General features: G+C 48.6%; 1 protein-coding gene across 2 annotated transcripts in view; it reads left to right on the plus strand.

Annotated features, from left to right (window-relative positions):
• The window catches only part of LOC142295398 (receptor-type tyrosine-protein phosphatase beta-like), a 142,215-nt gene that overhangs the window by 65,963 nt on the left and 50,447 nt on the right, over window positions 1–25,805 (plus strand). For both annotated transcript variants that reach the window (XM_075338498.1, XM_075338499.1), the window contains exons 14-15: window positions 353–604; window positions 2,542–2,784. In XM_075338498.1, coding sequence (XP_075194613.1) covers window positions 353–604; window positions 2,542–2,784 — 495 coding nt within the window. The remainder of the gene's footprint in view (window positions 1–352; window positions 605–2,541; window positions 2,785–25,805) is intronic.

Below are 25,805 nucleotides of genomic sequence, written 5' to 3' on the forward strand. Positions count from 1 at the left end.
AAGTGGACCCAGAAGCAGTGTTATAGGCATGCCTGGAACTCTATAAATAAAGCTGTTCTGTTTTATTCCTTATTTGCTTTTTTTGCAGCTCCACTAGACCTTACTGACACCGGTCCCCCTAGTCCTTATTAACACCAGCCTTCCTAGCTTTTGCCTACACATAAGTTTTGCCTCCCATTAAATTCACTGGTTTTCAGATATATTCAGTGAGCAGTTTGGTGAACACCCATTAAGTAAATATTGAACAGATTGGGAAAAATAACCAGATAACCAAATTTAAGGAATGTATTATGTTTTTGTATGTGTGTGTGTCAAAGTATTTTGTATAATTCACAAGAATTATATATTATAGGACCAGCCACTGTAACCGAGCTAAAAGCCTCTACAATAAACAGCAGCACAATAAATGTCAGCTGGAATCTTCCAGACGGTAACAGAAGCTCATATCTGGTAGAAGTGATTGGAAATCCAATGCAGACCTTCACAGTGTTTTCTGAATCAGTAATTATTGCTAACCTGACCAGTGGGAACCAGTACACAGTACGGATCTCTGCAGTTGCAGGCAATGGACTTCTTGGCGGAAACAGCAATATTTTTATACTAGGTGAGTGAATATTACATCTAAATTTGATATTCAACACTTAATTTTTTTCCTATCTGGATAACGGAATGGTTTTAGATACTTGCCAACCTCTTTCAGTTCTGTTTTATATATTCTTTAGTTTATATCTAATTTAACTGGGTTTCCCTCATAGCGTATGCAAATTAGAGATCAGATTAATTGATTTTATATTTTGATAGATCAGGCATTTCTGCTTGTGGCGATACCAAATATGTGTATTTTTTATCATTATTGTTTTATTTTCAATGAAGCAAAAATGGGGTTATTTTAACTTTTTGGAGGGTTCATACTTTTTAAACTTTTTTTTTTACATTTTTTATTGAGTCGTTCTAGGGGATTTTATGGCTGCACACTCCGATTGCTTCTCCTGATCAGAGCGATGCTTCAGGATCTCTCTGATCAATAGAAATGCTGTGTTACTGTAAGTGCCGACACTCTGTCGGCATTCACAGGAAGCACGTCATGGCAGTGACAGGGGTCATAATCTGCTCCCACACTGCCATGCCAACCCATTGGCCCTCCATGATTATATCACGAGGCCACCGATGGTGGTGGGGAACAGCATGATCCCAGCTGGAGCACTTTAGATCAGGCTGTCAGAGTTTAAAGTGACAGACATGCCAATAATGTACAGGTATGTTCTTGGTTGTAAATGAGTTAAATTCATCCAGTGAAGTCTTGTCTTTCGTGAGTTTTTGATGTTGCAGATTTTTTGCAGCTTTTATGCCCTTTTTGGGTACATTAAGTTACTTGCATTTTTGTATTTTTTAAATTTTTTTTAGCATGTTTACTAAGCATAACATGTTAATAAAAAATGGCATAATTATATCTGACAAATATTATTCCTCCAACAAACATAAAAAGTGACAAAAAAATTGTGCACTCCAATTAAATAGAGACTAATTTGTTAAAACATCACCTAAAAATAGCACAAATTTAAATATTAAACTAGATCTGATCTTTATCTCTTGTAGATTTCATTTTTATTGTTACAGTCACAATTGCATCAAAGATATAAAGAAGCATGTTCTTTTAAGGCCTGTTTCACGTGTCAGTGAAAAACACAGACATTTTTCACTGACATGTTAAAAATGCATTTGTCCCTTCATGTGCCGTGATTTACGGCACACGTGGGTTTTCCCTGTGCAATCCGTGATCCGTACTCAGTGATACGTGATTGCACATGGAGATAAACTCACCTGTCCCCGCTCCTGCTGTTCGTTGTGCTGACCTCTTCTCCTCTGCTGTGTTTCCGCCCCCGCTGCAGCTACTTCCGGGTCAGCTGTGCCTGCATACATGCATGCATGCCAGTAATTAGCCGGCTCTGAAGCAGAGGCAGCAGAAGCCAGAGACAAGCAGCGCTGGAGTAGGTGAGTTAAAAATGCTTTTTATTTTCAATGTCTGTGATTTTCTGGTACGTGTTTCACAGACCACATCATAGTGTTTTCTGTGGGACATCAGTGATGCTAGAAAATAACGGACATGTCTCCATGCAGAGCACACAGACACGTGTATACGCCGCATGGAGACACGGTCAGTAAAAAATCACTGATTTGTGCACAGACCCATTGATTATAATGGGTCTGCTTATGTCCGTGATTCTAGTATGTATAAAAACTAGTACATACGTACCAGAATCACTGACGTCTGAAACAGGACTAAGATGCAAACTTTTAGAATGTACTAACAAACAATATCAAGAAAGTGTAGCGTACATAATATCAGGATTCTGCTTTACATGCTGATTCAAGTGCTCATCACTGGAGTAAAAGTATGAGATTTTGCAAACAAAATACAAAACATTTATATAGCTTTAGTGATAGGAAATGTGGACACTGAATTACACTTTGCTTTTTTATGAAATTCAGTCATTTTTATATACCATTATGTGATATATATTGCTTCTTCCACAATGGCAGGAAACATCTCGGCTACACTTATTACCACTACCTCTTTCTGGCTACATTGGGATCCTTACATTGGTGATAATATAACCTACAACATTTCTGTCTATGGAGAACCATCCAGCACCTGGACTGTGAATACTACAACAATACAGATCACTAACCTGACATCTGGGAATTTCTACAACATTCAGATCTCTGCATATAATAGATACATGCAGATGTATGGTTATGTTGGCCGCATTAGTCTGTATACCAGTAAGTACTACTTGTTCTTTTGTTTTCTATTGTATTAGCTGATTACATATGTAGATTGTTAGGTCAAACTAAACTGAAATTTGTGGAATACAGTCTAAACAGAGGTGGATTAAAGGAAATATGTTGCAGTGTGCGCCCTCTTGCCTTCATCAAGGGTCATCAGTCAGGTATTTGCAATAAATATTTATTTTGAGCAAAAATACAAAATAAACAAAATAAAGCAAATCATTAATCCAGGCAGGAAATAAGGTATAACTTTGGCTCAAGTAGCTCCCCAGCGTACAGCACAATCTGATCAAGTCCAACACAGTAAGTGGTTTCCAATGCCCCACATGCAGGGGTGAGATTAAAAGTTTTAACAACAGGCTCTCTGTTTGTGTTAGGAAACTACGCCCATACACCCATTTGAATGACACATCCATTTTTCTAGCCACCCCCACTTTAATGCACTTTCCTCAACCATATACCTTCATATACAGTCTAATTGCCTCCTGTCAGGTCTACCTTGTTCCAGTCACTGTCAGTCACTTCTTAGTATGGTGAATAGGATAAAAGGGTTTTCTACAAGTTTTTAAAATCAGTACTAACAGTACTCTGCTCAAATTAGAAAGGACGACCCGTCCATCTGTCTTCTCAACTGTCTACTGCACCTATACTCTGGCCTTAGCAGCCACGATCCAAAAGTGTATGATATACCATCAAACCATGATCAGGCCACAAATTACCAGTGCATAGTAATCGAATAATATCACTTACCAGGACAAATACCACGAAAACATGATCAGACCAAAAATTACAACCACGTAGTGAGTAAATAATACAACATACAGGAACAAAACCTGCCACACTGTGACCAGAAAATATATTGCCAACAAATAGTGATAAAAGAATACCACATACAAGGGAAAAATACTGCCACACCATAACCAGAACACATATTAACACCACAGAGTGACCAAATTTTCACCATTAGTAAAAAAATAAAATACTAATAACATTAATAATACCGTACCATTAATGCAATTATACGTAGGTGCTCTGTACGTAGTGTACAGGTAATAAAGTAATCACTAGTAGAGTTGAGCGCGGTTCGTGGTTCGTGGTTCTCCAGTTCTAGGCTCGAGTGATTTTGGGGCCTGTTCTAGATCGAACTAGAACTCGAGCTTTTTGCAAAAGCTCGATAGTTCTAGAAACGTTCGAGAACGGTTCTAGCAGCAAAAAACCAGCTAAATCATAGCTTGGTTTCTGCTGTAATAGTGTAAGGCGGGCTTTGCACACTACGACATCGCAGCCCGATGCTGCGATGCCGAGTGCGATAGTGCCCGCCCCCGTCGCAGCAGCGATATGTGGTGATAGCTGGCGTAGCGAAAGTTATCGCTACGCCAGCTTCACACACACACTCACCTGCCGTGCGACGTCCCTGTGGCCGGCGACCCGCCTCCTTGTTAAGGGGGCGGGTCGTGCGGCGTCACTGCGACGTCACACGGCAGGCGGCCAATCAGAGCGGAGGGGCGGAGATGAGCAGGATGTAAACATCCTGCCCACCTCCTTCCTTCCGCATATCCTACGGAAGCCGCAGTGAGGCCGGTAGGAGACGTTCCTCGCTCCTGCGACTTCACACACAGCGATGTGTGCTGCCGCAGGAGCGAGGAACAACATCGGACCGTCGCGTCAGCGTAATCATGGATTACGCCGACGCTGCACCGATGATACGATTACGACGCTTTTGCGCTCGTTAATCGTATCATCCAGCCTTTACACACTGCGATGTCGCATGCGATGCCGGAAGTGCGTCATTTTCAATTTGACCCCACCGACATCGCACCTGCGATGTCGCAGTGTGCAAAGTGCCCCTAAGTCACTCTGTGAATCACACTATTATGACATTTCAGTGTATAGTGTGCGTGAACAGCGCCTTCAGATCACTGCTGTTTCTATAATGGCGATCGCCATTTTTTTTTTTTTTTCTTGTCTTCCTTCCCTAAGCGCGCGCGTCTTATGGGGCGGGCCAGCATGTCAGCCAATCCCAGACACACACACAGCTAAGTGGACTTTGAGCCAGAGAAGCAACGGCATGTGTGATAGGATGTCCATGTCACATGTCCCTGCATTATAAAACCGGACATTTTCTTCCAGGACGCCATTATCTGCCTTCTGCGTCTTTGGTGTCAGACATCACTGTCGCAGCTCCGTCCTCCTCCTGAGTCCTATCGCCGATACAGCTGTATGCGCTGCATACACAGCGTTAGACAGCTTAGGGAGAGCACTTTATAGCAGTCCTTTTAAGGGCTCAAACCGGCAGGGTCAGAGAGCCATAGGTGACAGGTCCTGAAAACAGCAACAGCGTCTGTGTAGCCAAGGTCAGGGATTTCCTCCCTGCATTTCACCATTAGGAGGGAATAGAAAGGCAGGCTTCCATTCCTCTACCCAGAGCACCACAATCCTGCCACTGTACCCTCTTGTCCTCTGCACACTCCAACTCATTATAACTAAGCCATTATACTAGCAAACACTCAGTGTACCTAGTGGCATCCTATACGTGGCTATTGGACTTTGCTATAGTCCCACTAGTGCAAAGACATTTGCAGAGCACGTCTGCCTGCATTGCACACTCCAACTTTTTTAAACTAAGCCATTATACTAGCAAACACTCAGTGTACCTAGTGGCATCCTAAACGTGGCTATTGGACTTTGCTATAGTCCCACTAGTGCAAAGACATTTGCAGAGCACGTCTGCCTGCATTGCAGACTCCAACTCTTTTTAACTAAGCCATTATACTAGCAAACAGTCAGTGTACCTAGTGGCATCCTAAACGTGGCTATTGGACTTTGCTATAGTCCCACTAGTGCAAAGACATTTGCAGAGCACGTCTGCCTGCATTGCACACTCAAACTTTTTTAAACTAAGCCATTATACTAGCAAACACTCATTGTACCTATTGGCATCCTAAACGTGGCTATTGTACTTTTGTCTATTCACACTATTGGAACGATATTTGCAGCACGTCTGCCTGCATTGCACACTCAAACTTTTTTAAACTCAGCCATTATACTAGCAAACACTCAGTGTACCTAGTGGCATCCTAAACGTGGCTATTGTACTTTTGTCTATTCACACTATTGTAAACATATTTGCAGCACGTCTGCCTGCATTGCACACTCAAACTTTTTTAAACTCAGCCATTATACTAGCAAACACTCAGTGTACCTAGTGGCATCCTAAACGTGGCTATTGTACTTTTGTCTATTCACACTATTGTAAACATATTTGCAGCACGTCTGCCTGCATTGCACACTCAAACTTTTTTAAACTAAGCCATTATACTAGCAAACACTCATTGTACCTATTGGCATCCTAAACGTGGCTATTGTACTTTTGTCTATTCACACTATTGGAACGATATTTGCAGCACGTCTGCCTGCATTGCACACTCAAACTTTTTTAAACTAAGCCATTATACTAGCAAACACTCAGTGTACCTAGTGGCATCCTAAACGTGGCTATTGTACTTTTGTCTATTCACACTATTGTAAACATATTTGCAGCACGTCTGCCTGCATTGCACACTCAAACTTTTTTAAACTCAGCCATTATACTAGCAAACACTCAGTGTACCTAGTGGCATCCTAAACGTGGCTATTGTACTTTTCTCTATTCACACTATTGTAAACATATTTGCAGCACGTCTGCCTGCATTGCACACTCAAACTTTTTTAAACTCAGCCATTATACTAGCAAACACTCAGTGTACCTAGTGGCATCCTAAACGTGGCTATTGTACTTTTGTTTATTCACACTATTGTAAACATATTTGCAGCACGTCTGCCTGCATTGCACACTCAAACTTTTTTAAACTCAGCCATTATACTAGCAAACACTCAGTGTACCTAGTGGCATCCTAAACGTGGCTATTGTACTTTTGTCTATTCACACTATTGTAAACATATTTGCAGCACGTCTGCCTGCATTGCACACTCAAACTTTTTTAAACTCAGCCATTATACTAGCAAACACTCAGTGTACCTAGTGGCATCCTAAACGTGGCTATTGTACTTTTGTCTATTCACACTATTGTAAACATATTTGCAGCACGTCTGCCTGCATTGCACACTCAAACTTTTTTAAACTCAGCCATTATACTAGCAAACACTCATTGTACCTATTGGCATCCTAAACGTGGCTATTGTACTTTTGTCTATTCACACTATTGGAACGATATTTGCAGCACGTCTGCCTGCATTGCACACTCAAACTTTTTTAAACTAAGCCATTATACTAGCAAACACTCAGTGTACCTAGTGGCATCCTATACGTGGCTATTGGACTTTGCTATAGTCCCACTAGTGCAAAGACATTTGCAGAGCACGTCTGCCTGCATTGCACACTCCAACTTTTTTAAACTAAGCCATTATACTAGCAAACACTCAGTGTACCTAGTGGCATCCTAAACGTGGCTATTGGACTTTGCTATAGTCCCACTAGTGCAAAGACATTTGCAGAGCACGTCTGCCTGCATTGCAGACTCCAACTCTTTTTAACTAAGCCATTATACTAGCAAACAGTCAGTGTACCTAGTGGCATCCTAAACGTGGCTATTGGACTTTGCTATAGTCCCACTAGTGCAAAGACATTTGCAGAGCACGTCTGCCTGCATTGCACACTCAAACTTTTTTAAACTAAGCCATTATACTAGCAAACACTCATTGTACCTATTGGCATCCTAAACGTGGCTATTGTACTTTTGTCTATTCACACTATTGGAACGATATTTGCAGCACGTCTGCCTGCATTGCACACTCAAACTTTTTTAAACTCAGCCATTATACTAGCAAACACTCAGTGTACCTAGTGGCATCCTAAACGTGGCTATTGTACTTTTGTCTATTCACACTATTGTAAACATATTTGCAGCACGTCTGCCTGCATTGCACACTCAAACTTTTTTAAACTAAGCCATTATACTAGCAAACACTCATTGTACCTATTGGCATCCTAAACGTGGCTATTGTACTTTTGTCTATTCACACTATTGGAACGATATTTGCAGCACGTCTGCCTGCATTGCACACTCAAACTTTTTTAAACTCAGCCATTATACTAGCAAACACTCAGTGTACCTAGTGGCATCCTAAACGTGGCTATTGTACTTTTGTCTATTCACACTATTGTAAACATATTTGCAGCACGTCTGCCTGCATTGCACACTCAAACTTTTTTAAACTCAGCCATTATACTAGCAAACACTCAGTGTACCTAGTGGCATCCTAAACGTGGCTATTGTACTTTTCTCTATTCACACTATTGTAAACATATTTGCAGCACGTCTGCCTGCATTGCACACTCAAACTTTTTTAAACTCAGCCATTATACTAGCAAACACTCAGTGTACCTAGTGGCATCCTAAACGTGGCTATTGTACTTTTGTCTATTCACACTATTGTAAACATATTTGCAGCACGTCTGCCTGCATTGCACACTCAAACTTTTTTAAACTCAGCCATTATACTAGCAAACACTCAGTGTACCTAGTGGCATCCTAAACGTGGCTATTGTACTTTTGTCTATTCACACTATTGTAAACATATTTGCAGCACGTCTGCCTGCATTGCACACTCAAACTTTTTTAAACTCAGCCATTATACTAGCAAACACTCAGTGTACCTAGTGGCATCCTAAACGTGGCTATTGTACTTTTGTCTATTCACACTATTGTAAACATATTTGCAGCACGTCTGCCTGCATTGCACACTCAAACTTTTTTAAACTCAGCCATTATACTAGCAAACACTCAGTGTACCTAGTGGCATCCTAAACGGGGCTATTGTACTTTTGTCTATTCACACTATTGTAAACATATTTGCAGCACGTCTGCCTGCATTGCACGCTCAAACTTTTTTAAACTCAGCCATTATACTAGCAAACACTCAGTGTACCTAGTGGCATCCTAAACGTGGCTATTGTACTTTTGTCTATTCACACTATTGGAACGATATTTGCAGCACGTCTGCCTGCATTGCACACTCAAACTTTTTTAAACTCAGCCATTATACTAGCAAACACTCAGTGTACCTAGTGGCATCCTAAACGTGGCTATTGTACTTTTGTCTATTCACACTATTGTAAACATATTTGCAGCACGTCTGCCTGCATTGCACACTCAAACTTTTTTAAACTCAGCCATTATACTAGCAAACACTCAGTGTACCTAGTGGCATCCTAAACGTGGCTATTGTACTTTTGTCTATTCACACTATTGTAAACATATTTGCAGCACGTCTGCCTGCATTGCACACTCAAACTTTTTTAAACTCAGCCATTATACTAGCAAACACTCAGTGTACCTAGTGGCATCCTAAACGTGGCTATTGTACTTTTGTCTATTCACACTATTGTAAACATATTTGCAGCACGTCTGCCTGCATTGCACACTCAAACTTTTTTAAACTCAGCCATTATACTAGCAAACATTCAGTGTACCTAGTGGCATCCTAAACGTGGCTATTGTACTTTTGTCTATTCACACTATTGTAAACATATTTGCAGCACGTCTGCCTGCATTGCACACTCAAACTTTTTTAAACTCAGCCATTATACTAGCAAACACTCATTGTACCTATTGGCATCCTAAACGTGGCTATTGTACTTTTGTCTATTCACACTATTGGAACGATATTTGCAGCACGTCTGCCTGCATTGCACACTCAAACTTTTTTAAACTAAGCCATTATACTAGCAAACACTCAGTGTACCTAGTGGCATCCTAAACGTGGCTATTGTACTTTTGTCTATTCACACTATTGTAAACATATTTGCAGCACGTCTGCCTGCATTGCACACTCAAACTTTTTTAAACTCAGCCATTATACTAGCAAACACTCAGTGTACCTAGTGGCATCCTAAACGTGGCTATTGTACTTTTGTCTATTCACACTACTGCAAATCTATGTGCAGCACCTCTGCATGACAACCTCCTGCTCTGTTTTTAATAAGCTATAATGATAGCACAAAATACTGCCATTTAGTGGCATCATAGAACTGGCTGTTGTATTCCATTAGTGCCCCACTGGTGACAAGCTATTTCTAGCACCTCTACATCACACCCTCATGCACATTTTGCTACGCTAATGTTATAGCAAACTCATGGAATTCATTGCTGCATTTCATAATTCGGAGGGATAGAAAGTCAGGCTTCCTTTAGCTTTTCCTTCTGTTCATAGACAGCATCTCCAAGAGCAATTTCCCCTTCACGTCTAAGTGTGGAGAGGCAGCTAGTGCGCATGCGTGTGCCGATGTACCCCAGCTGCAGCATAATTACAGTGTTTCGCGTAGTGAGTATGCTCAGCCTGACTGTGTTATTCCTGATGCTAAGTCTTCTTTTCGGGATACAGCGCATGCTCCCACACTAAGTGTGAAAAGTCTCTTTGCACAGGTGCTTGCATTCCGTGCCGGGTCTAAGTCCTGTTTTGTGCCTAGACACCATGCTAAAGCTGATAGTCTTTTTTCAGAGACTGTATTTCATGCTACTGAGCATGCTCAGGCACTTCCTGCATCTGAGACTAGGTCCGGTAATGAACTCTTTGGCCCTGGCCCTTATGTGGGGGTCCCATATAGACCACAGGGCATCAGGTGTCCTCCCAAATGGCTTGCAGAGGCCCACACCTATGACTTGTCACCGCATTATTGATGGTCAGACGATGACTGGTGAGGTGTTTGGGTCATGGCAGCCATGAGGTCATCATTGAAGTTGCGTTTCCAAATAGGACGCTAGTTATGCCACTCATGACGTGTGACTCTACTTTTGTCTCCAGGAGGTGCATTGTGGTTCACCCTGGTTTGGGGCGGACCCAGGTTATAAAAGGGGCTGGAGCCAACAAGGAGGTGCGCAGTCTTCTATTATGCTCCGAAAGAGCACACCTCCATGTGTTGAACCCATTGCGGCTTTAGGCCAGAGGTAGGCAGGGATAGGGTGTCGATGCAGGCCACCACCACAGTTGGTAACGCAGAACGGTTAAGACCAGCTCCTGTCCTACCAGTCCTGCTTGTGCAGCCCAGTGGCATTAACAGGCCTGCTGCTGCTGATGCGCCTGCTGTCCACAGGTGTGGCCCCTACGCACACGGTCAGCGTACTCAATAGCCCCTGTGTTGTTAACAGTGAGTTCCTGGGCTGGGTGGGCATGTGGACCCTGTGACGCTAACAGGGCTCACAGTCTCCAGATCCGATTGGCGTCTAACTCGGTTCAGGCTACTATTAGTTTCATAGCCACACAGCTCTGTATCCTCCACCAAACCTTCCAGTTGCCAACCTCTCCTTTTCCAACTGGGAGCACGGTGGACACTGACTGCTGATGGGGATATATACCTTTCTCTTTCTTTTCTTATTAATTTTCGTTATATAGCGGTCACAGATTATATACCACTTTATCCAAATCTGCCAGTCCCACTGTAACAGATGGTGTTTCTTCAGCAAATGTTACAGTTGCTTAACCATCAAATCCACGGACCAAAACTTTTTTCCCCTTTCCAACACACCTGTTCCCCTTTCCAACAGCATCTGTCCTTTTTCAACTCATTTTGGGATATGACCAAAAGTGCAACTGTGCAGGGACACCGTACTCAACGCCATCTCAGCACAGCAGCCATCCCTCGGTCCCTCCGATGTGGACAAGTAAAAGACCATTTCCTCCTATCCATGACAAAGCGTTGTGATTCACTCTGTGCAGCACTGGTGTTTAGTGGAAAAGTAGATCTAAGATTGCGTACCACATTCTGCAGATACTCCTGTATACGTGCGTCCATTTCTATGGCAGGAATTAGTTCGCCAAATTTTGTCTTGTACCGGGGATTTAACAGTGTGGCAACCCAGTATTCAGGATTACTTCAAATTCATACAATCCGAGGGTCATGTAGGTAGTGCAGCAAGAAGGCGCTCATGTGTCTTGTGCATCCAGGAGGACCAAGTCCTTGGTGTGTTGGTGGCAGAGAGGTGAGAATCGTGCCTCCTTCCTCTGCCCTCTCCCCACAACCTCGCTCAACCGAAATGTGAGCAAGCTCTCACTCATCTGCTGAGTCTTCCATGCCCATCGCCAGTTCGTCCTCCATTTCTTCATGGGCTCCTGCACTTTCATCAACACTTTTTGCTGATACTATGCGCCCTTGTTAATCCCTCTCCCTCACCATGACTGCCGCATAGGTGCCGCTGACCATCTGGACCTCGTAGATCTTGTTATCCCTTCCGCATATGACTCCTCCTGTACTTCCTCCCCTTCCTCTTGTCCCAACACCTGACTCCGAATAATAATTACAGTGTGCTCCATCATGTAGATGACCAGAATTGTCACGCTGAGAATGACATTGCCAGTGCTAAACATCTTCGTCGACATTTGTGAACTGTGTAGCAGGGTGCATAGGTCCTTGATCTGACACCACTCCAGCAGCGTGATCTGCACCACCTCTTGATCAAGTTATCCCAGGATATATGTCATACCGTATTTCAGCAGGGCTCTGCGGTGCTGCCACACACGCTGCAACATGTGCAGATTCCAATTCCTGCGTGTCGGAACATCGCATTTCCGGCGTTTAACTGCCAGACCCTAAGACTTCCGGAGTGATGAAAGTTGTTGAGCTGCTGTGTGCGTACGATGGAAGTGAGCACATAGCGAGCGTGCACGCTGCACAAGGCCATGTAGGCCGTGATGGTGTTTTAAAAATTGCTGGAGAATTCGGTTCAACACGTGAGCCATACAAGGCACGTGTGTCACATTGCCCTGAGGATGGCCCGCAGCCAGGTTTGCATCATTGCCGCACACGGCTGTTAAGTCACCAACGGAGTCCGCTCCGTCAATTTGTACTCAAGTCGCCAGGTGACAACGTGTTCCTTTCATGAATAGTGCTGATGATGGGAGAGTAGTCGATGCCAGCGGCGCAGGTGGACGCAGGTTATGCTCACCCACTGGGCTGCATTACCTTGACAGATGCAGAATCTCTGGCTGAATGTAGCTGGTGGGTATCTCACAGATGAAATACCATCATTCAGCTACAACCAATGGGAAGACACCACACCCTTTTTTATGCCCATCCTGTCTGCAGACCACTGCCAGACATAGCTATGAACGTCTGGTTAATTTTACCCCCAGTTCAGTTTTATGATTTTGTGTGCTTGTTACCTGACTACTTTTCCTGCTTGCTGTTTATGTACCTTGTTGGCCTATCCGCATTTCACCTCTGCTTGTTTTCTGATTAAGTCCTGGCCGTCCCATTGTGTTCCTGTTCCTCAATTAATGTTTTGACCCTGCCTGACTACTATTCTCTGGAATAGCGGTGTGACTCACATTTCCCATACATTTCAAAGTAAAACTTTGACCGCCTGATGGCATTGAGCTCTGCTGCCAGCATAGTAAGGAGGTGTGTGGTAGTCCTTGTGCGCAGTTGCAAGGAAGGGTGGCCTGACCACACAGGGTTTGCGCCAAGGTGGAGGACCCACACGAGGTTGAAGAGGCAGAAGCAGTGTATTAACTTCTACATACAGAAGAAGGATTGAAACAACTCGTGGGGACGGCAAGACTTGTACAGCAGACCCTTCTCCATCTCTCACCATAGTTTGCCAGTGCCCAGTCAGTGACATGTAATGACCCTGTCTATGCTTACTGGTCCAAGTATCTGTGTTGAAATGCACCCTGTCGCACACAGATTTTCTCAAGGAAGTGGTGATGTTGTGTGCGACATGCTGGTGTAGCGCGGGCATGCTTTTCTTGGAGAAGCAGTGGTGATTGGGCATCTGGTACTGGGGCACAGCGACAGACATAAGGTCTGTAAAATCCTGTGTGTCCACTAGGCGTAAAGGCAGCATTTCGGTAGCCAACAGCTTACAGAGGGATAGAAAGCCATGGAACCCATAGGGTGGAGGGGCGACATGACTAGAGGGAAGGGAAGGAGTGATGGGGTTAATGGAAACAGGAATGGTTTGTTTATAAGGCAGAGTAAAGGGATTGGTGGGTAGGAGGAGTTCCCTGGAGGAAGAGGTGGGACAGTTGAGGGGTGTAAGTAAAGGACTTTGACTTACCCCCTCTCTCTTGACTTCCGGATATGGAACGATCTGACTGGAGAGGTTCCTATAAGGTGTCAGGACGTCACCTTCTATTTCTCCATGGAGGAGTGGGAGTATTTAGAAGGACACAAAGATCTGTACAAGGATGTCATGATGGAGGTTCCCCAGCCCCTCACATCACCAGACTTCCGGATATGGAACGATCCGGACGTGCGACAGGATGGCTGCTACCCGGGAGCAGCGGATTCATCATGGCAGTGCACGGGCCCCTGGCAGCGCGGTCCCACGTCTTGGCTGCTGGGGGTTAACCCGTTGGCCCTTTCCCCTCGCTCCCCTGTCAGCTGCGGGCGGCGTCCCCCCTCCCTCATATCTCAGGTACTTGCCGTGTGCGGGGGGAGCGAGGAGGAGATGCGAGAGCCCCTTCGGGGACCCTCCGCGGTAGGACTTGGGCAGGGCAGTACTCAGCTGCTGCTCCGGCCGCGGGAGGAATCTCCGTCCGGGCCGCTGCAGCCGGGAGGGGGGCGTGGCTTGGCTGCGGCCTACATCCGGTCCGAGCCGCGGCCTGGATTGCTGGATGCGGCGGCTCCCGGACGGGGAGAGCGCCCGGCGGTGACAGAGGCCAGCTTAACCCCTCGTGGAAGGCGGGGGGGGGGGCCGCGGAGCTGCAGCCAGTGGTGGGTCCGGCACCAGGGCAGGCGGGCCTGGGGCGACGGGTGCCCAGGAAGCGTCGGTGAGTGGGGGTGACGGCAGGGGCCCTGCAGTTCCTGCTTGGTCACCCAGATCAGGTTGCAGCTCCCGGCCGCGGCGGTCTCCCCCAGGAGGGGGAGGGCCCAGCGGACAGAGGCTTTCATGGGGCCCAGGAGGGCTGGATGCGGCGGCTCCTGGCCAGGAGAGCGCCCGGCGAGGACGGAGGCCAGCGTTACCCCCCCCCCCCGCGGGTGGAGGGGGGGGGGGCGGGGGGCTGCAGCCAGCAAGGGGTCCGGCACCAGGGCAGGCGAGCATGGTGCGACGGATGCCCGGGAGGCGTCGGTACGTGGGGGTGACGGCGGGGGCCCTGCGGTCCCCGCCTGGTCACCCAGAGCAGGCGTGCAGCTCCCGGCAGCAGCGGTCTCCCCCAAGGGGGGGAGGGCCCGGCGGACGGATGCCTTCTGGGCCCAGGAGGGCAGGAGGCTGGCGGCTCTGGATGGGAGTCTGCTGGCAGCGGGTCGGGCCACAGGTGCCTCCTGTCCTTGCAGGTAGCAAGGGGGGGTCAGGCCAGAAGATAAGGCCCGCGGTGGCAGCCCGTAGGACGGGACGGTTTCCGGGGTTGTCGCCGCGGGACAGAAGATGGAACTTGGAGGATGGTGCCCACGCGGCGTACCAGGAGGACGGCCGTGGTGGTGGCAGCGCTTCGGCGGCGTCTGCATTACATGAGCCAGAGGCGGTCGGCTCCAGCGAGGAGGAGGAGGAAGCAGCGACGGATGAATCAGACGTCCGGATGGCGTGATTTTTATTCCAGGATATGCCGGGTCGCGGTCGGGTGAGACGGCCGTGGATTTGGCAGGGCTGGGGGGGGGCGGCTGCGGACACGGCAGCGCCGAGTGGGTTGGTGTTTTGACCAGGTATGGGGTTTACTGAAGTGGTGTATACGGTTGTGGAGAGTGCGCATGCACCGCCGGCGGCATGGACGGGATCGGTGGTTAGTAGGCGCAGGTGCGGCAGGCAGAGTGAGGGCGCATGAGGCGGCAGGGGAGCATTTTCGGGCAGAGGCGGCAAGGGCTGTGACAGAGTGAGTGGTGAGGAACGAAGAGGGGGATGAGGTGGTGCGTCTGGCTGACAGTGGCCAAGTGTGAGAGGTATGGGTTCTTCAAAGGCCCGCTGGGGGGGCTCACTTGCTGGAGGATGTGAGGGATAAGATTTGAATGGGGAACGTGTAGCAATAGTTTCGCTGCTCCCCCGGGAACAGTTTCACCTGGATTAGGTTAAGCCAAGTGATTCCAGGAAGGATAAGTAGAGGGAGGGGAGCGCCGGTGGAGGCTCACCCTCGTACATTTGCAACGTGGCTGCGGGCATTTGCGTTTTTTGGCAAGGGTATCGGGGGAAGGAATTGGGTAATTGGTTCGGCATGGTTCGGTTATATGGATCCATTTGGGGTGGCTTGTTAGGTCATATGGCGGTTTAGTTTGGCTTCAGTACGCCGAGTAATTTCAGCAAGGGAAGGTGTTGCGTGCCAGTATGCGGTAGGATCATACGGGCACATCCTTATGGCTGCAGTGGATGGCGGCTCCTAGTCAGCCCCCCCCCCTTTTTGGGGGGTAGTTGGCTGTTCGGGGCTTGGAACCCCGGCGACACGGACGATGAGGGTTTTTTGGGGGGAATAGAAGGATGGGTGGTGCAGATTTGGCGCGGACGGTTGTCTTAAGCATAAGTGTTGGGTTGTGGTAAGGAACATAGTAATTCTGCGTCATTCTATTTATATTGGTGGATCTTTGCCTCCTTATTGGAAGTTTGCGCTGGGCTAGGGGACACCTGGTGGTTGTCAGTGGAAAGAGGGGTCAGGAAGTGGTGTTGGGCAGGATGGGTGGGCCATTCGGGGCCCTCCTTGTCACGATTGGGTTTCTCTGTTGGGGGGTAGTGCCGGAAATGAGCCGTATATAGATGTATATATTTCGGCTTGTTCAAAACGTATCTTATCTGGAGGAGTCATCGGTGTATGCCTGCTTGGCTCCAGAATTGTCGGCGGTTTATTATGTGTCGTTTGACAGAGGGTGGGATTTGGTAAAGGTGGTGAGCCGGGGAGCATTGATGGCAAAGGCGAATTTGGAGGCGGCATTTAGGTTGTTACTGGTCCACCCTGCTAGCTAGCAGTTCTGGTGCTGCGGTGGGGAGGGGAGTTATTATTATGTTGATCGGTGGGTGCTAATGGGTTGTTGTCCCATTTTATGTTCCTTTGGAGGCGGTTATTTCTTGGTGGAGTGGTTTGTGCGTGGTGTGTCCCAGCTTACACCTCTTATTCATTATAGGTTGATTCTCTTTACATCGGGTTGGCGGGTTGATGATTCGTTGAGGTTGATTGTTTTATTACAGATGGTGGTGGATACTCTTTTGGGCCTGTTGGCGCAGGCGAAGACTGAGGGTCCAACGCCAGTGATACGGTTTGTGGGGATAAAGTTTGATGTTATGGTCAGAGGGGTAGGATTCGTGGGTAATGGTGTGGTCCTATGGGCTGCGATAGAGGCAGTTAGGTCAGCTAAGACGGTGCGGTTTCAGGCGGTGCAGTCTTTGCAGGGGCAGTCGAACCACGGGTGCAGAGTTACGCCGCTGGGGTGCGTGTCTGCTGGACGGCTGGCGATGGCTGCGCCAAGGGTGCAGCCATCGGATCCTTTGTGTGTGGTCACGAGGGAGATCAATGATGATCTGATGGTGTAGGAGGTTTTTTCTTACGGCGATTTAGTGGCCGCGGATTGTGGCTGGGTAAGGTGCTACCTGATGGAACGTAGCTGCGGTACTCGGAGGCAGCGGGTCCAGTTGTTTTCTGGTTGGGCATTGTGGGGTAGCGCTTCCAATCGGTGGTAGTGGTCGGGTGGTGGAGGTTGGCAGTTTTTTCCAAGAGGAAGGTGTGCTGTCATTCTGGCTATCAGTTGGTGGAGAATTCGATTAATAGTTGGTTTGCTAATCCTGGGGCCAAGGGTGGCGTACTTGCGACAGTTGGTTTCTCAATTGGATGTGTTTAAAAAAAAAAAAAAAAAAATGTTATGCGTGGCGCAACCAGTACTGGGGTTCGCCAAGGGAATAGCAGCTGCTGTGTTTCCTTCCAGTTCTGCAGGTCTCGGGAGTTGAGGCCGGGTAGCAGACGAGGTGGGCACGGTGTGTCCGGAGGGCTTGTGGAGTCTGGTGTGGCTGTGTTGGGGAGCGGCTCGGTGCCCAGTGACTGAGGTTATTTGGGGCTGATATTCGGAAGTATGGGTGGCGCGGATAACGTTTGGGACAATGTGTGAGGAAGGCCCGGTGGAGTATTTGATGGTGGCGTTGGCAGTGGTGAGTAACGGTTTTCAGGCTGCTAGGCCGGCGTCCGCAGTGGAGCAGAGGGTGGCGGCTGTGGCTGTCTTGTTAAGGATTAGATGTGGAGAGATGTTTTCGCAGGATCTTAGGGCGCGGCAGGCCTTGAAGGGTTTGGTCGTAAGGGTGTGAGGGAGCGGGATACAAGGGTCCGTCTCCGTTGTTTTGTGGCAGCGTTTGGTGAGTGGTTTGTGGCGGCTATGTTCATCTGAGCACGAGCGGGTTTTTGTTTCCCTTGTCCAAAACGGTTTGTGTTAGCCTTTTGGGGGGCTTTGAGATTGTGGGGTTGGTCAGCCCATCTACGGTCAAGAGCGGAGGTTGGATGTTGGAGGATGTGTCCGAGGTGGTGCAGTGGGTTGAGCGCCGGCTTTGTCGCTCACCGAATTAGATTAGGCGGGTGGTGAAGGTTGGTGTTGTTATACGCGGTCCCGGGTGCGGAATTATGTTGTGAGGGCGCCCAGGCTCATTATTGTGTCGCGTTTGTTAAGGTACCATTTTGTGGCAGTGCTGCAGACTTGATTGCAGGTGGCGGGGGTGGGCGCCCGGAATACTATGGGTCGTATTCCTTCTGGATTGGGCTGCCACGGAGGCCCCTCGGTGGGCTCAGAAAAGGGGTTGTGAGAAGTATTGGGAGGTGGGAGTCCTCTTGTTTCGGTGTTACGTTTGGCCTCAGTTGTTATCGGGTTAAGGCAATGGGGGCATTTGAGTCTTTTGGGAGTGGAATGGGTTGGCGTAACAGGTTGGTGTTATCTGTGGGTTTATAACCCCTGGGTTTTTGTGGTGAGGGTGTGCCTCATTTGGATATTTGGGCATTCGTTGGTTCTCGGGGCCTCGACGGTCTGAGGCTCGCCTGAATGTTGCCAGTTGGGTCTGGACGGGTCGATGGTACTGGTCCAGTAAATTGGAGGCAGCGATTTGGTATCTCGAGAAGTTATTTATGAATGTTTTAAAAAAAAAAAAAAAAAAATAGTTGGTTGTTGCATTGTGTAAGACATACCTGAGCTTAATTGTGGGGTAGTTTTGATAGTGTGACCAGGTTGGAATGGCGTGTGGCTCGTGCGATAGGCAGTATCAATCGAGCCTTATTGGGGGGGGCGGCGCCAAAAGTTGGTGGCGCTGAACTGGTGGTTTTGGGGATGCGATGGGGGTGCATCTTCACGTGCTTGGTGCTGTTTTGTGGACGCTGGGATTGCGTGGAGGTGTGGTACAAGCTTTTGGTGTGTGGCGGGTCCAGGCCACGTAAGGAGTCACGTGCCCTGTCCTGTGGCGGGGGGTAGGTCTGGTCCAGAGGCGGTTGAAGGCAATGGTAACTGGACAGAGAGACACCATCTTGGTATGGTGGCTCCAGGTTCCGGGATGTTGCAGGCACGGGGTTCTGCAAAGTTGGGGGGTTAATCCGTAGGTGATTAATACCTCATCTCTGGGTCGGTGTGTTGCGGCCAGGGATACTGGGGTGAGAAGTGGTTCCTGGACTGGGCCTACTCAGGGTTGTATATTTACTGTATTGGTTACTGTGTTACCTATTGTTATTTGTTGGGGTCGCCCGTTGGACGGCGCCCCCTTGTGTTAGTATGTAAATAATAGGTAATAAAGGCTGCTGTGGCCAATTTTAAACCAAGTCACATGCAGTTCGTGTATTATTTACAGATGGTATTGGTGGGTAACACACATACAGCACGACTGGAGAATCCTTCCTCAATGGTCAAGAAAGCCATGGAACCCATAGGGTGGAGGGGCGACATGACTAGAGGGAAGGGAAGGAGTGATGGGGTTAATGGAAACAGGAATGGTTTGTTTATAAGGCAGAGTAAAGGGATTGGTGGGTAGGAGGAGTTCCCTGGAGGAAGAGGTGGGACAGTTGAGGGGTGTAAGTAAAGGACTTTGACTTACCCCCTCTCTCTTGACTTCCGGATATGGAACGATCCCCGCCCACCCTCCCTTGTGTTTAATGCCGAGGGGAATTTGGTCTGGGTTGTTTCTTTGTCACAGCAGCGGGGGGTAGGTCTGGTCCAGAGGCGGTTGAAGGCAATGGTAACTGGACAGAGAGACACCATCTTGGTATGGTGGCTCCAGGTTCCGGGATGTTGCAGGCACGGGGTTCTGCAAAGTTGGGGGGTTAATCCGTAGGTGATTAATACCTCATCTCTGGGTCGGTGTGTTGCGGCCAGGGATACTGGGGTGAGAAGTGGTTCCTGGACTGGGCCTACTCAGGGTTGTATATTTACTGTATTGGTTACTGTGTTACCTATTGTTATTTGTTGGGGTCGCCCGTTGGACGGCGCCCCCTTGTGTTAGTATGTAAATAATAGGTAATAAAGGCTGCTGTGGCCAATTTTAAACCAAGTCACATGCAGTTCGTGTATTATTTACAGATGGTATTGGTGGGTAACACACATACAGCACGACTGGAGAATCCTTCCTCAATGGTCAAGAGTCAACCACTTAGCTTTGTCATGGGTCGCAGTAAGTGGCCTTTTATTTGACCACATCTGAGGGACAGAGATCTGGCTGCTGTCTGTAGACGGTGTTGAGTAGGGTGTCCCTGGAAAAATGCAGGTTTGTGAGGAAAGTGCAGGCGGAGACATGATGTTGCCTTCATCTTGCCTTCAGATCTGTTCATCTTGTATCATTTTTAAAAAACACAGCAAGCAAGGGTTACTCCAAGCGGAGTCTACCTTTTTTCCAAAAATTGGGCACACAGACACCCCATCAGTGGCAGCACTTGTGCCCTAGTTGCAAACAGGATGTTTTGATTTGCATCAAGCACATTCAAAAATACGCCATAATTAACCGTCCCCAGCATGACACCGGGGTAGGTAGATAAGGTCTTTGCTGAACCATGACTTGGTCATCTTGGCTCCTTTTAAAAACAATGTAAGCAAGGGTTACTCAAAGCGGAGCCTCCCTTTTTTCCAAAAATTGTGCCCCACACACACCCACCCATTCAGTGGCAGCAGTTGTGCCATAGTTGTACACTTCACAGCTAGATTTGCATCAAGCACATTCCAAATCCACAATCATTTACTCTCCCCAGGATGACACAGGGGTTGTAAATTCCTTCTGGATCCATGACTTGTTAATTTAGATGAACGTCAGTCTGTCCACATTGTCACTGGACAGACGCGTGCGCTTATCTGTCAGCACACACCCAGCAGCACTGAAGACACGTTCAGAGACAACGCTGGCAGCTGTACACGACAAAATCTCCAAGGCGTAACTGGATAGCTCTGGCCATTTTTCTAGATTTGAAGCCCAAAATGAGCAAGGCTCCATTTGCAAAGTCATGGCATCGATGTTCATTTGTAGATACTCCTGTATCATCCTCTCCAGCCGTTGACTATGTGTCAGACTTGTTGTCTCTGGTGGCCTTGCAAAGGAGGGTCTAAAAAAATTATGAAAAGATTCCATTAAATTGCTGTTACCAGCACCAGATACGGTCCTACTGGTACATGTAGACTGTTGAAGATGACGAGACCGTCCCATGTTTGTCAAGTTACAACTGGGAGATTCCCTCCCTGCACCTGCATGGTTGTTTGGTGGAAAAGCGGATCTAAGATCGAGTAACAGCTTCTGCTGATACTCCTGCATACGTGCGTCCCTTTCTATGGCTGGAATTATGTCACAAAATGTGGACTTGTACCGGGGATCTAATAGTGTGGCAAGCCAGTAGTCATCATCACTTCTAATTTTGACAATACGAGGGTCATGTTGGAGGTAGTGCAACAAGAAGGCACTCATGTGTCTTGCGCAGCCATGCGGACCATGTCCACGCTGTGTTTGTGGCATAGAGGTGCTAACCGTTCTTTCTTCCTCTGACATCTCCCCCCAACCTCTTTCAACTGAAATTTGACCAAGGTCTCCCTCATCCGCTGAGTCTTCCATGTCCATGGACAGTTCGTCCTCCATTTCTTCATGTTCTCCTGCACCTTGCTCAACATTTCGCCTGCTACCATGCGCCCTTGTTGATCCCTGTCCCCCATGGTCCCATGCCTGCCGCGTTGGTGATGATGAACGTCTGGACCTTGGTGATGTTGTTGTGTCTTGCGCATATGAATCCTCCTGTAGTTCCTCCCCTTCCTGTTGTCCCACCCCCTGACTCCGAATAGTGTTTAGCGTGTGCTCCAGCATGTAAATGACTGGAATCGTCATGCTGATAATGGCATTGTCAGCGCTAAACATATTCGTCGCCATGTCGAAACTGTGCAGAAGGGTGCCTAGGTCCTTGATCTGAGACCACTCCATCAGGGTGATCTGCCCCACCTCTGCATCTCGTTGGACCAGGCTATACGTGCGGTGCTGCCACAGTCGCTGTAACATGTGGAGAGTTGAATTCCAGCGTGTCGCCACATCGCATTTCAGGCGATGAACTGGCAGGCCGAAAGACTTCTGGAGCGATGCAAGTCGCTCAGCTGCGGCGCTTGAACGGCGGAAGTGAGCAGACAGTTTTCGTGCCCTGTTCAGAAGGCCATCTAGTCCGGGATAGTGTGTTAAAAATTGCTGGACGACAAGGTTCAACACGTGAGCCATACAAGGTACGTGTGTCACCTTGCCCAGGCGAAGGGCCGCACCCAGGTTTGCAGCATTGTCGCACACGGCCTTACCAGGCTGCAGGTTGAGTGGAGACAACCATTTATTAAACTCGGACCGCAGAGCTGACCACAACTCCTCAGCTGTGTGACTCTTATTCCCAAGACATGTCAAGCTAAAGACCGCCTGATGCCGTTGCGCTCTGCTGCCAGCATAGTAATGAGGGGTGCGTGATTCCTTCTGCGCAGTGAGAACGCTGGTGGCCTGACCAGGCAGGCTTGGGGCGGAGGTGGAGGACCCAGATGAGGTGGAGGATGCAGAAGCAGTGGCGGAACTTGGACAGACAGAGGATTGACACACAAGTCGTGGGGACGGCAAGACTTGTGCAGCAGACCCTTCACCATCAATCACCATAGTTACCCAGTGGCCAGTCAGCGACATGTAACATCCCTGTCCATGCTTACTGGTCCAAGTATCTGTGGTGAAATGCACCCGTTCACACACAGAGTTTCTCAAGGAAGCGGTGATGTTGTGTGTGACATGCTGGTGTAGCGCGGGCACACCTTTCTTAGAGAAGTAGTGGCGACTAGGCATCTGGTACTGGGGCACAGCGACAGACATAAGGTCTCTAAAATCCTGTGTGTCCACTAGGCGGAAAGGCAGCATTTCGGTAGCCAACAGCTTACAGAGGGATAGAGTCAACCTCTTAGCTTTGTCATGGATCGCAGGAAGTGGCCTTTTATTTCACCACATCTGAGGGACAGAGATCTGGCTGCTGTGTGTAGACGGTGTTGAGTAGGGTGTCCCTTGAAAAATGCAGGTTTGTGAGGAAAGTGCAGGCGGAGACATGATGTTGCCTTCATCCAACGTTGGTGCTATCGATGTTTGAGAGAGCTGTACACAATCACTTGTTTCCCCTTCCAAACCAACTGACGACCTACCAAGCAAACTGCCTGTTGCGGTTACAGTGGTGGAAGTTGTGGGTGGAAAAACAGGTGTGACAGCTGTCCCCACAGTCCTAGAAGATGACGAGCGCGCGGATGCACTGGAAGGGGCAGCCGGTGGATGGTTGGCTCCGCTAGGCCGCATTGCAGCACGGTGAGCTTCCCACCAGGCCATATGATATTTATTCATGTGACGATTCATGGAAGAAGTTGTCAAACTGCTGAGGTTTTGACCTCTAGTAAGATAACCATGCCAAATGTTACAGATCACATAATTTGAGCGATCTTTTTTTATGTCAAAAAAGGACCAGGCTAGGCAAGGCTTAGAGGCCATGCGACCTGTTGATCCACCCCGAATAATGCTCAGAGGCAGAGTGGTGGCTGAGGATGCAGTTGTAGACGTGCTACCAGTGCTCCGACTGTGTCCAGGAAGGCGCAAGGTTACTTCGACGTCGGTTGCATCCTCCTCCACCGCCTCTGTTGACCTCCTCGAGTGTCTGACTGTGGGTTGACAGTAGGTGGGATCTAGAACTTCATCATCAATTGTTGTGTTTGCACTCCCCTCCCCCTCAGACCGAGCCTCTTCTTGCCCTGACCGAATATTTAAGTTGTCATCCCAATCGGGTATCTGCGTCTCATCTTCATCAGTATGTTCCTCATTGTCTATAACCACAGTTGTTGGAAAGGCAGCATTTTGGTAGCCAACAGTTTGCAGATGATGAAAGTCAACCTCCAAGCCATGTCATGCCCTTCTAAAAGCATGTAAAACACAGCGAGGGGACTCCAACCACAGTCTCCCTCGTTTCCACTAACTGGGCCACACACACCCCACTTGACTGGCATCGGTTGAGCCCCCTTTTGAAAAAGAAAAAGATGCTTTGCATGAAGCACTCTCAAAAATATGCGTGCCTTTCCCGTCCCCTGGCTGACCCAGGGGAAGAAAAGTACTCTGAGAGCCATGACTTGTTCATCTTGGTTCTTTTACAGACACAGCGAGGGGACTCCAACCACAGTCTCCCTCGTTTCCACTAAATGGGCCACACACACCCCTCTTGACTGACATCAGTTGATGCCCCTTTTCAAAATGAAAAAGATGGTTTGCATGAAGCACTCTCAAAAATACTGTCACGCTCCCCGGGTCCTCTGCTCCGCTCCCCGGGTCCCCTGCTCCATTCCCCGGGTCCTCTGCTCCGCTCCCCGGCTCACCTGCCACGCTCCCCGCTCTCCAGCCTCCGGTGCCCGTACTTCCCAGGCCCCCTGGTCTCCGCTCCCGGCGCCCGACGGCTTCCCAGTCCCTGGCCGGCTCCCCTGCGTCCTCCTCTCAGCTTCCTGCCCTGGCTTCTGGCACCCGGGCCGCGCGCATGCGCATTAGGGCGCGCGCGCGGTCACTGACCCTTTCTTAAAGGGCCAGTGTCAACTAACAGGAAATGATGCACACAGGTACAGGGTATATAGGGGGTTAATGTCCAAGGGAGCGGGGCCTGTTCTTCGTGTTTTCCCAAGCTAGGAGTCAGGTCTTGTGTTCTGTGAGATACTTACCTCTCTGTCTTCTAGAGCCGATCCTGCATCACCATCCGGTCCTGCGGTACCTCGAACCCCGAACGCTGCCCATCTGCCATCCTGACAGTCCGTACCATCTCGGATCCCTGCGGTGACCCGTCATCTCGCTCCAACGGTTCCGGACCCCTCCTGACACCATCACGGCTTCCGAACCTGAGCTCCGTCACCCGGACCACCATCAGTGACCTCGTGGTCCCAGGGACTTCTCATTTTCTCCCAGTGCACGGACTGTCCTGCTACCTACAGTGCTCCGGCTACCGGACTCCTTTCCCTCATCCGGGAGTTCGGCCCAGTGGTTCCACCTCCAGGGTCTACCCGTCCATCTGGCCCTAACAGTAAGAACAGGCCATGGATCCCGCCGAAGCACTAGCGGCCTTGCATGAGGAACTCCAACGCCAGCGTGAAGTCCAGACCCGCATGCTGAACTTTATGACTTCCGTGGACACCCGCCTGACCACGCTACAAGCGGCAGTCACGTCTTCAACATCCCGAGCCTCCACTAGTCAAGCCATGACCCCCGCTCCCGTGGCTGCCTCTTCGGATGCTTCCAGACTGCGTTTGGCCTCACCACCCCGGTACGCCGGAGATCCCAAGACCTGCAGGGGGTTTATAAACCAATGCTCCCTCCATTTCACGCAGCTGCCACATCTGATTGCCTCCGACCAAGCCAAGGTCGCCTTCATCATGTCTCACCTAGAGGGCGAGGCACTGGCGTGGATGAACCCCTTGTGGGAGAAGGAGGAACCTATGACCAAGAACCTCCAGGAGTTCCTGCAGGCCTTTCGCAGCACCTTTGACGAACCCGAACGCGCCTCCGCGTCTGCGTCATCACTTCTCCGGTTACGTCAGGGAACACTGACGGTGGGTCAATACGCCATCCGTTTCCGCACCTTGGCTTCAGAACTCG

Source organism: Anomaloglossus baeobatrachus, chromosome 3 (genome assembly GCF_048569485.1).
Source record: "Anomaloglossus baeobatrachus isolate aAnoBae1 chromosome 3, aAnoBae1.hap1, whole genome shotgun sequence".
In the NCBI taxonomy this organism is placed as follows: Eukaryota; Metazoa; Chordata; class Amphibia; order Anura; family Aromobatidae; genus Anomaloglossus; species Anomaloglossus baeobatrachus.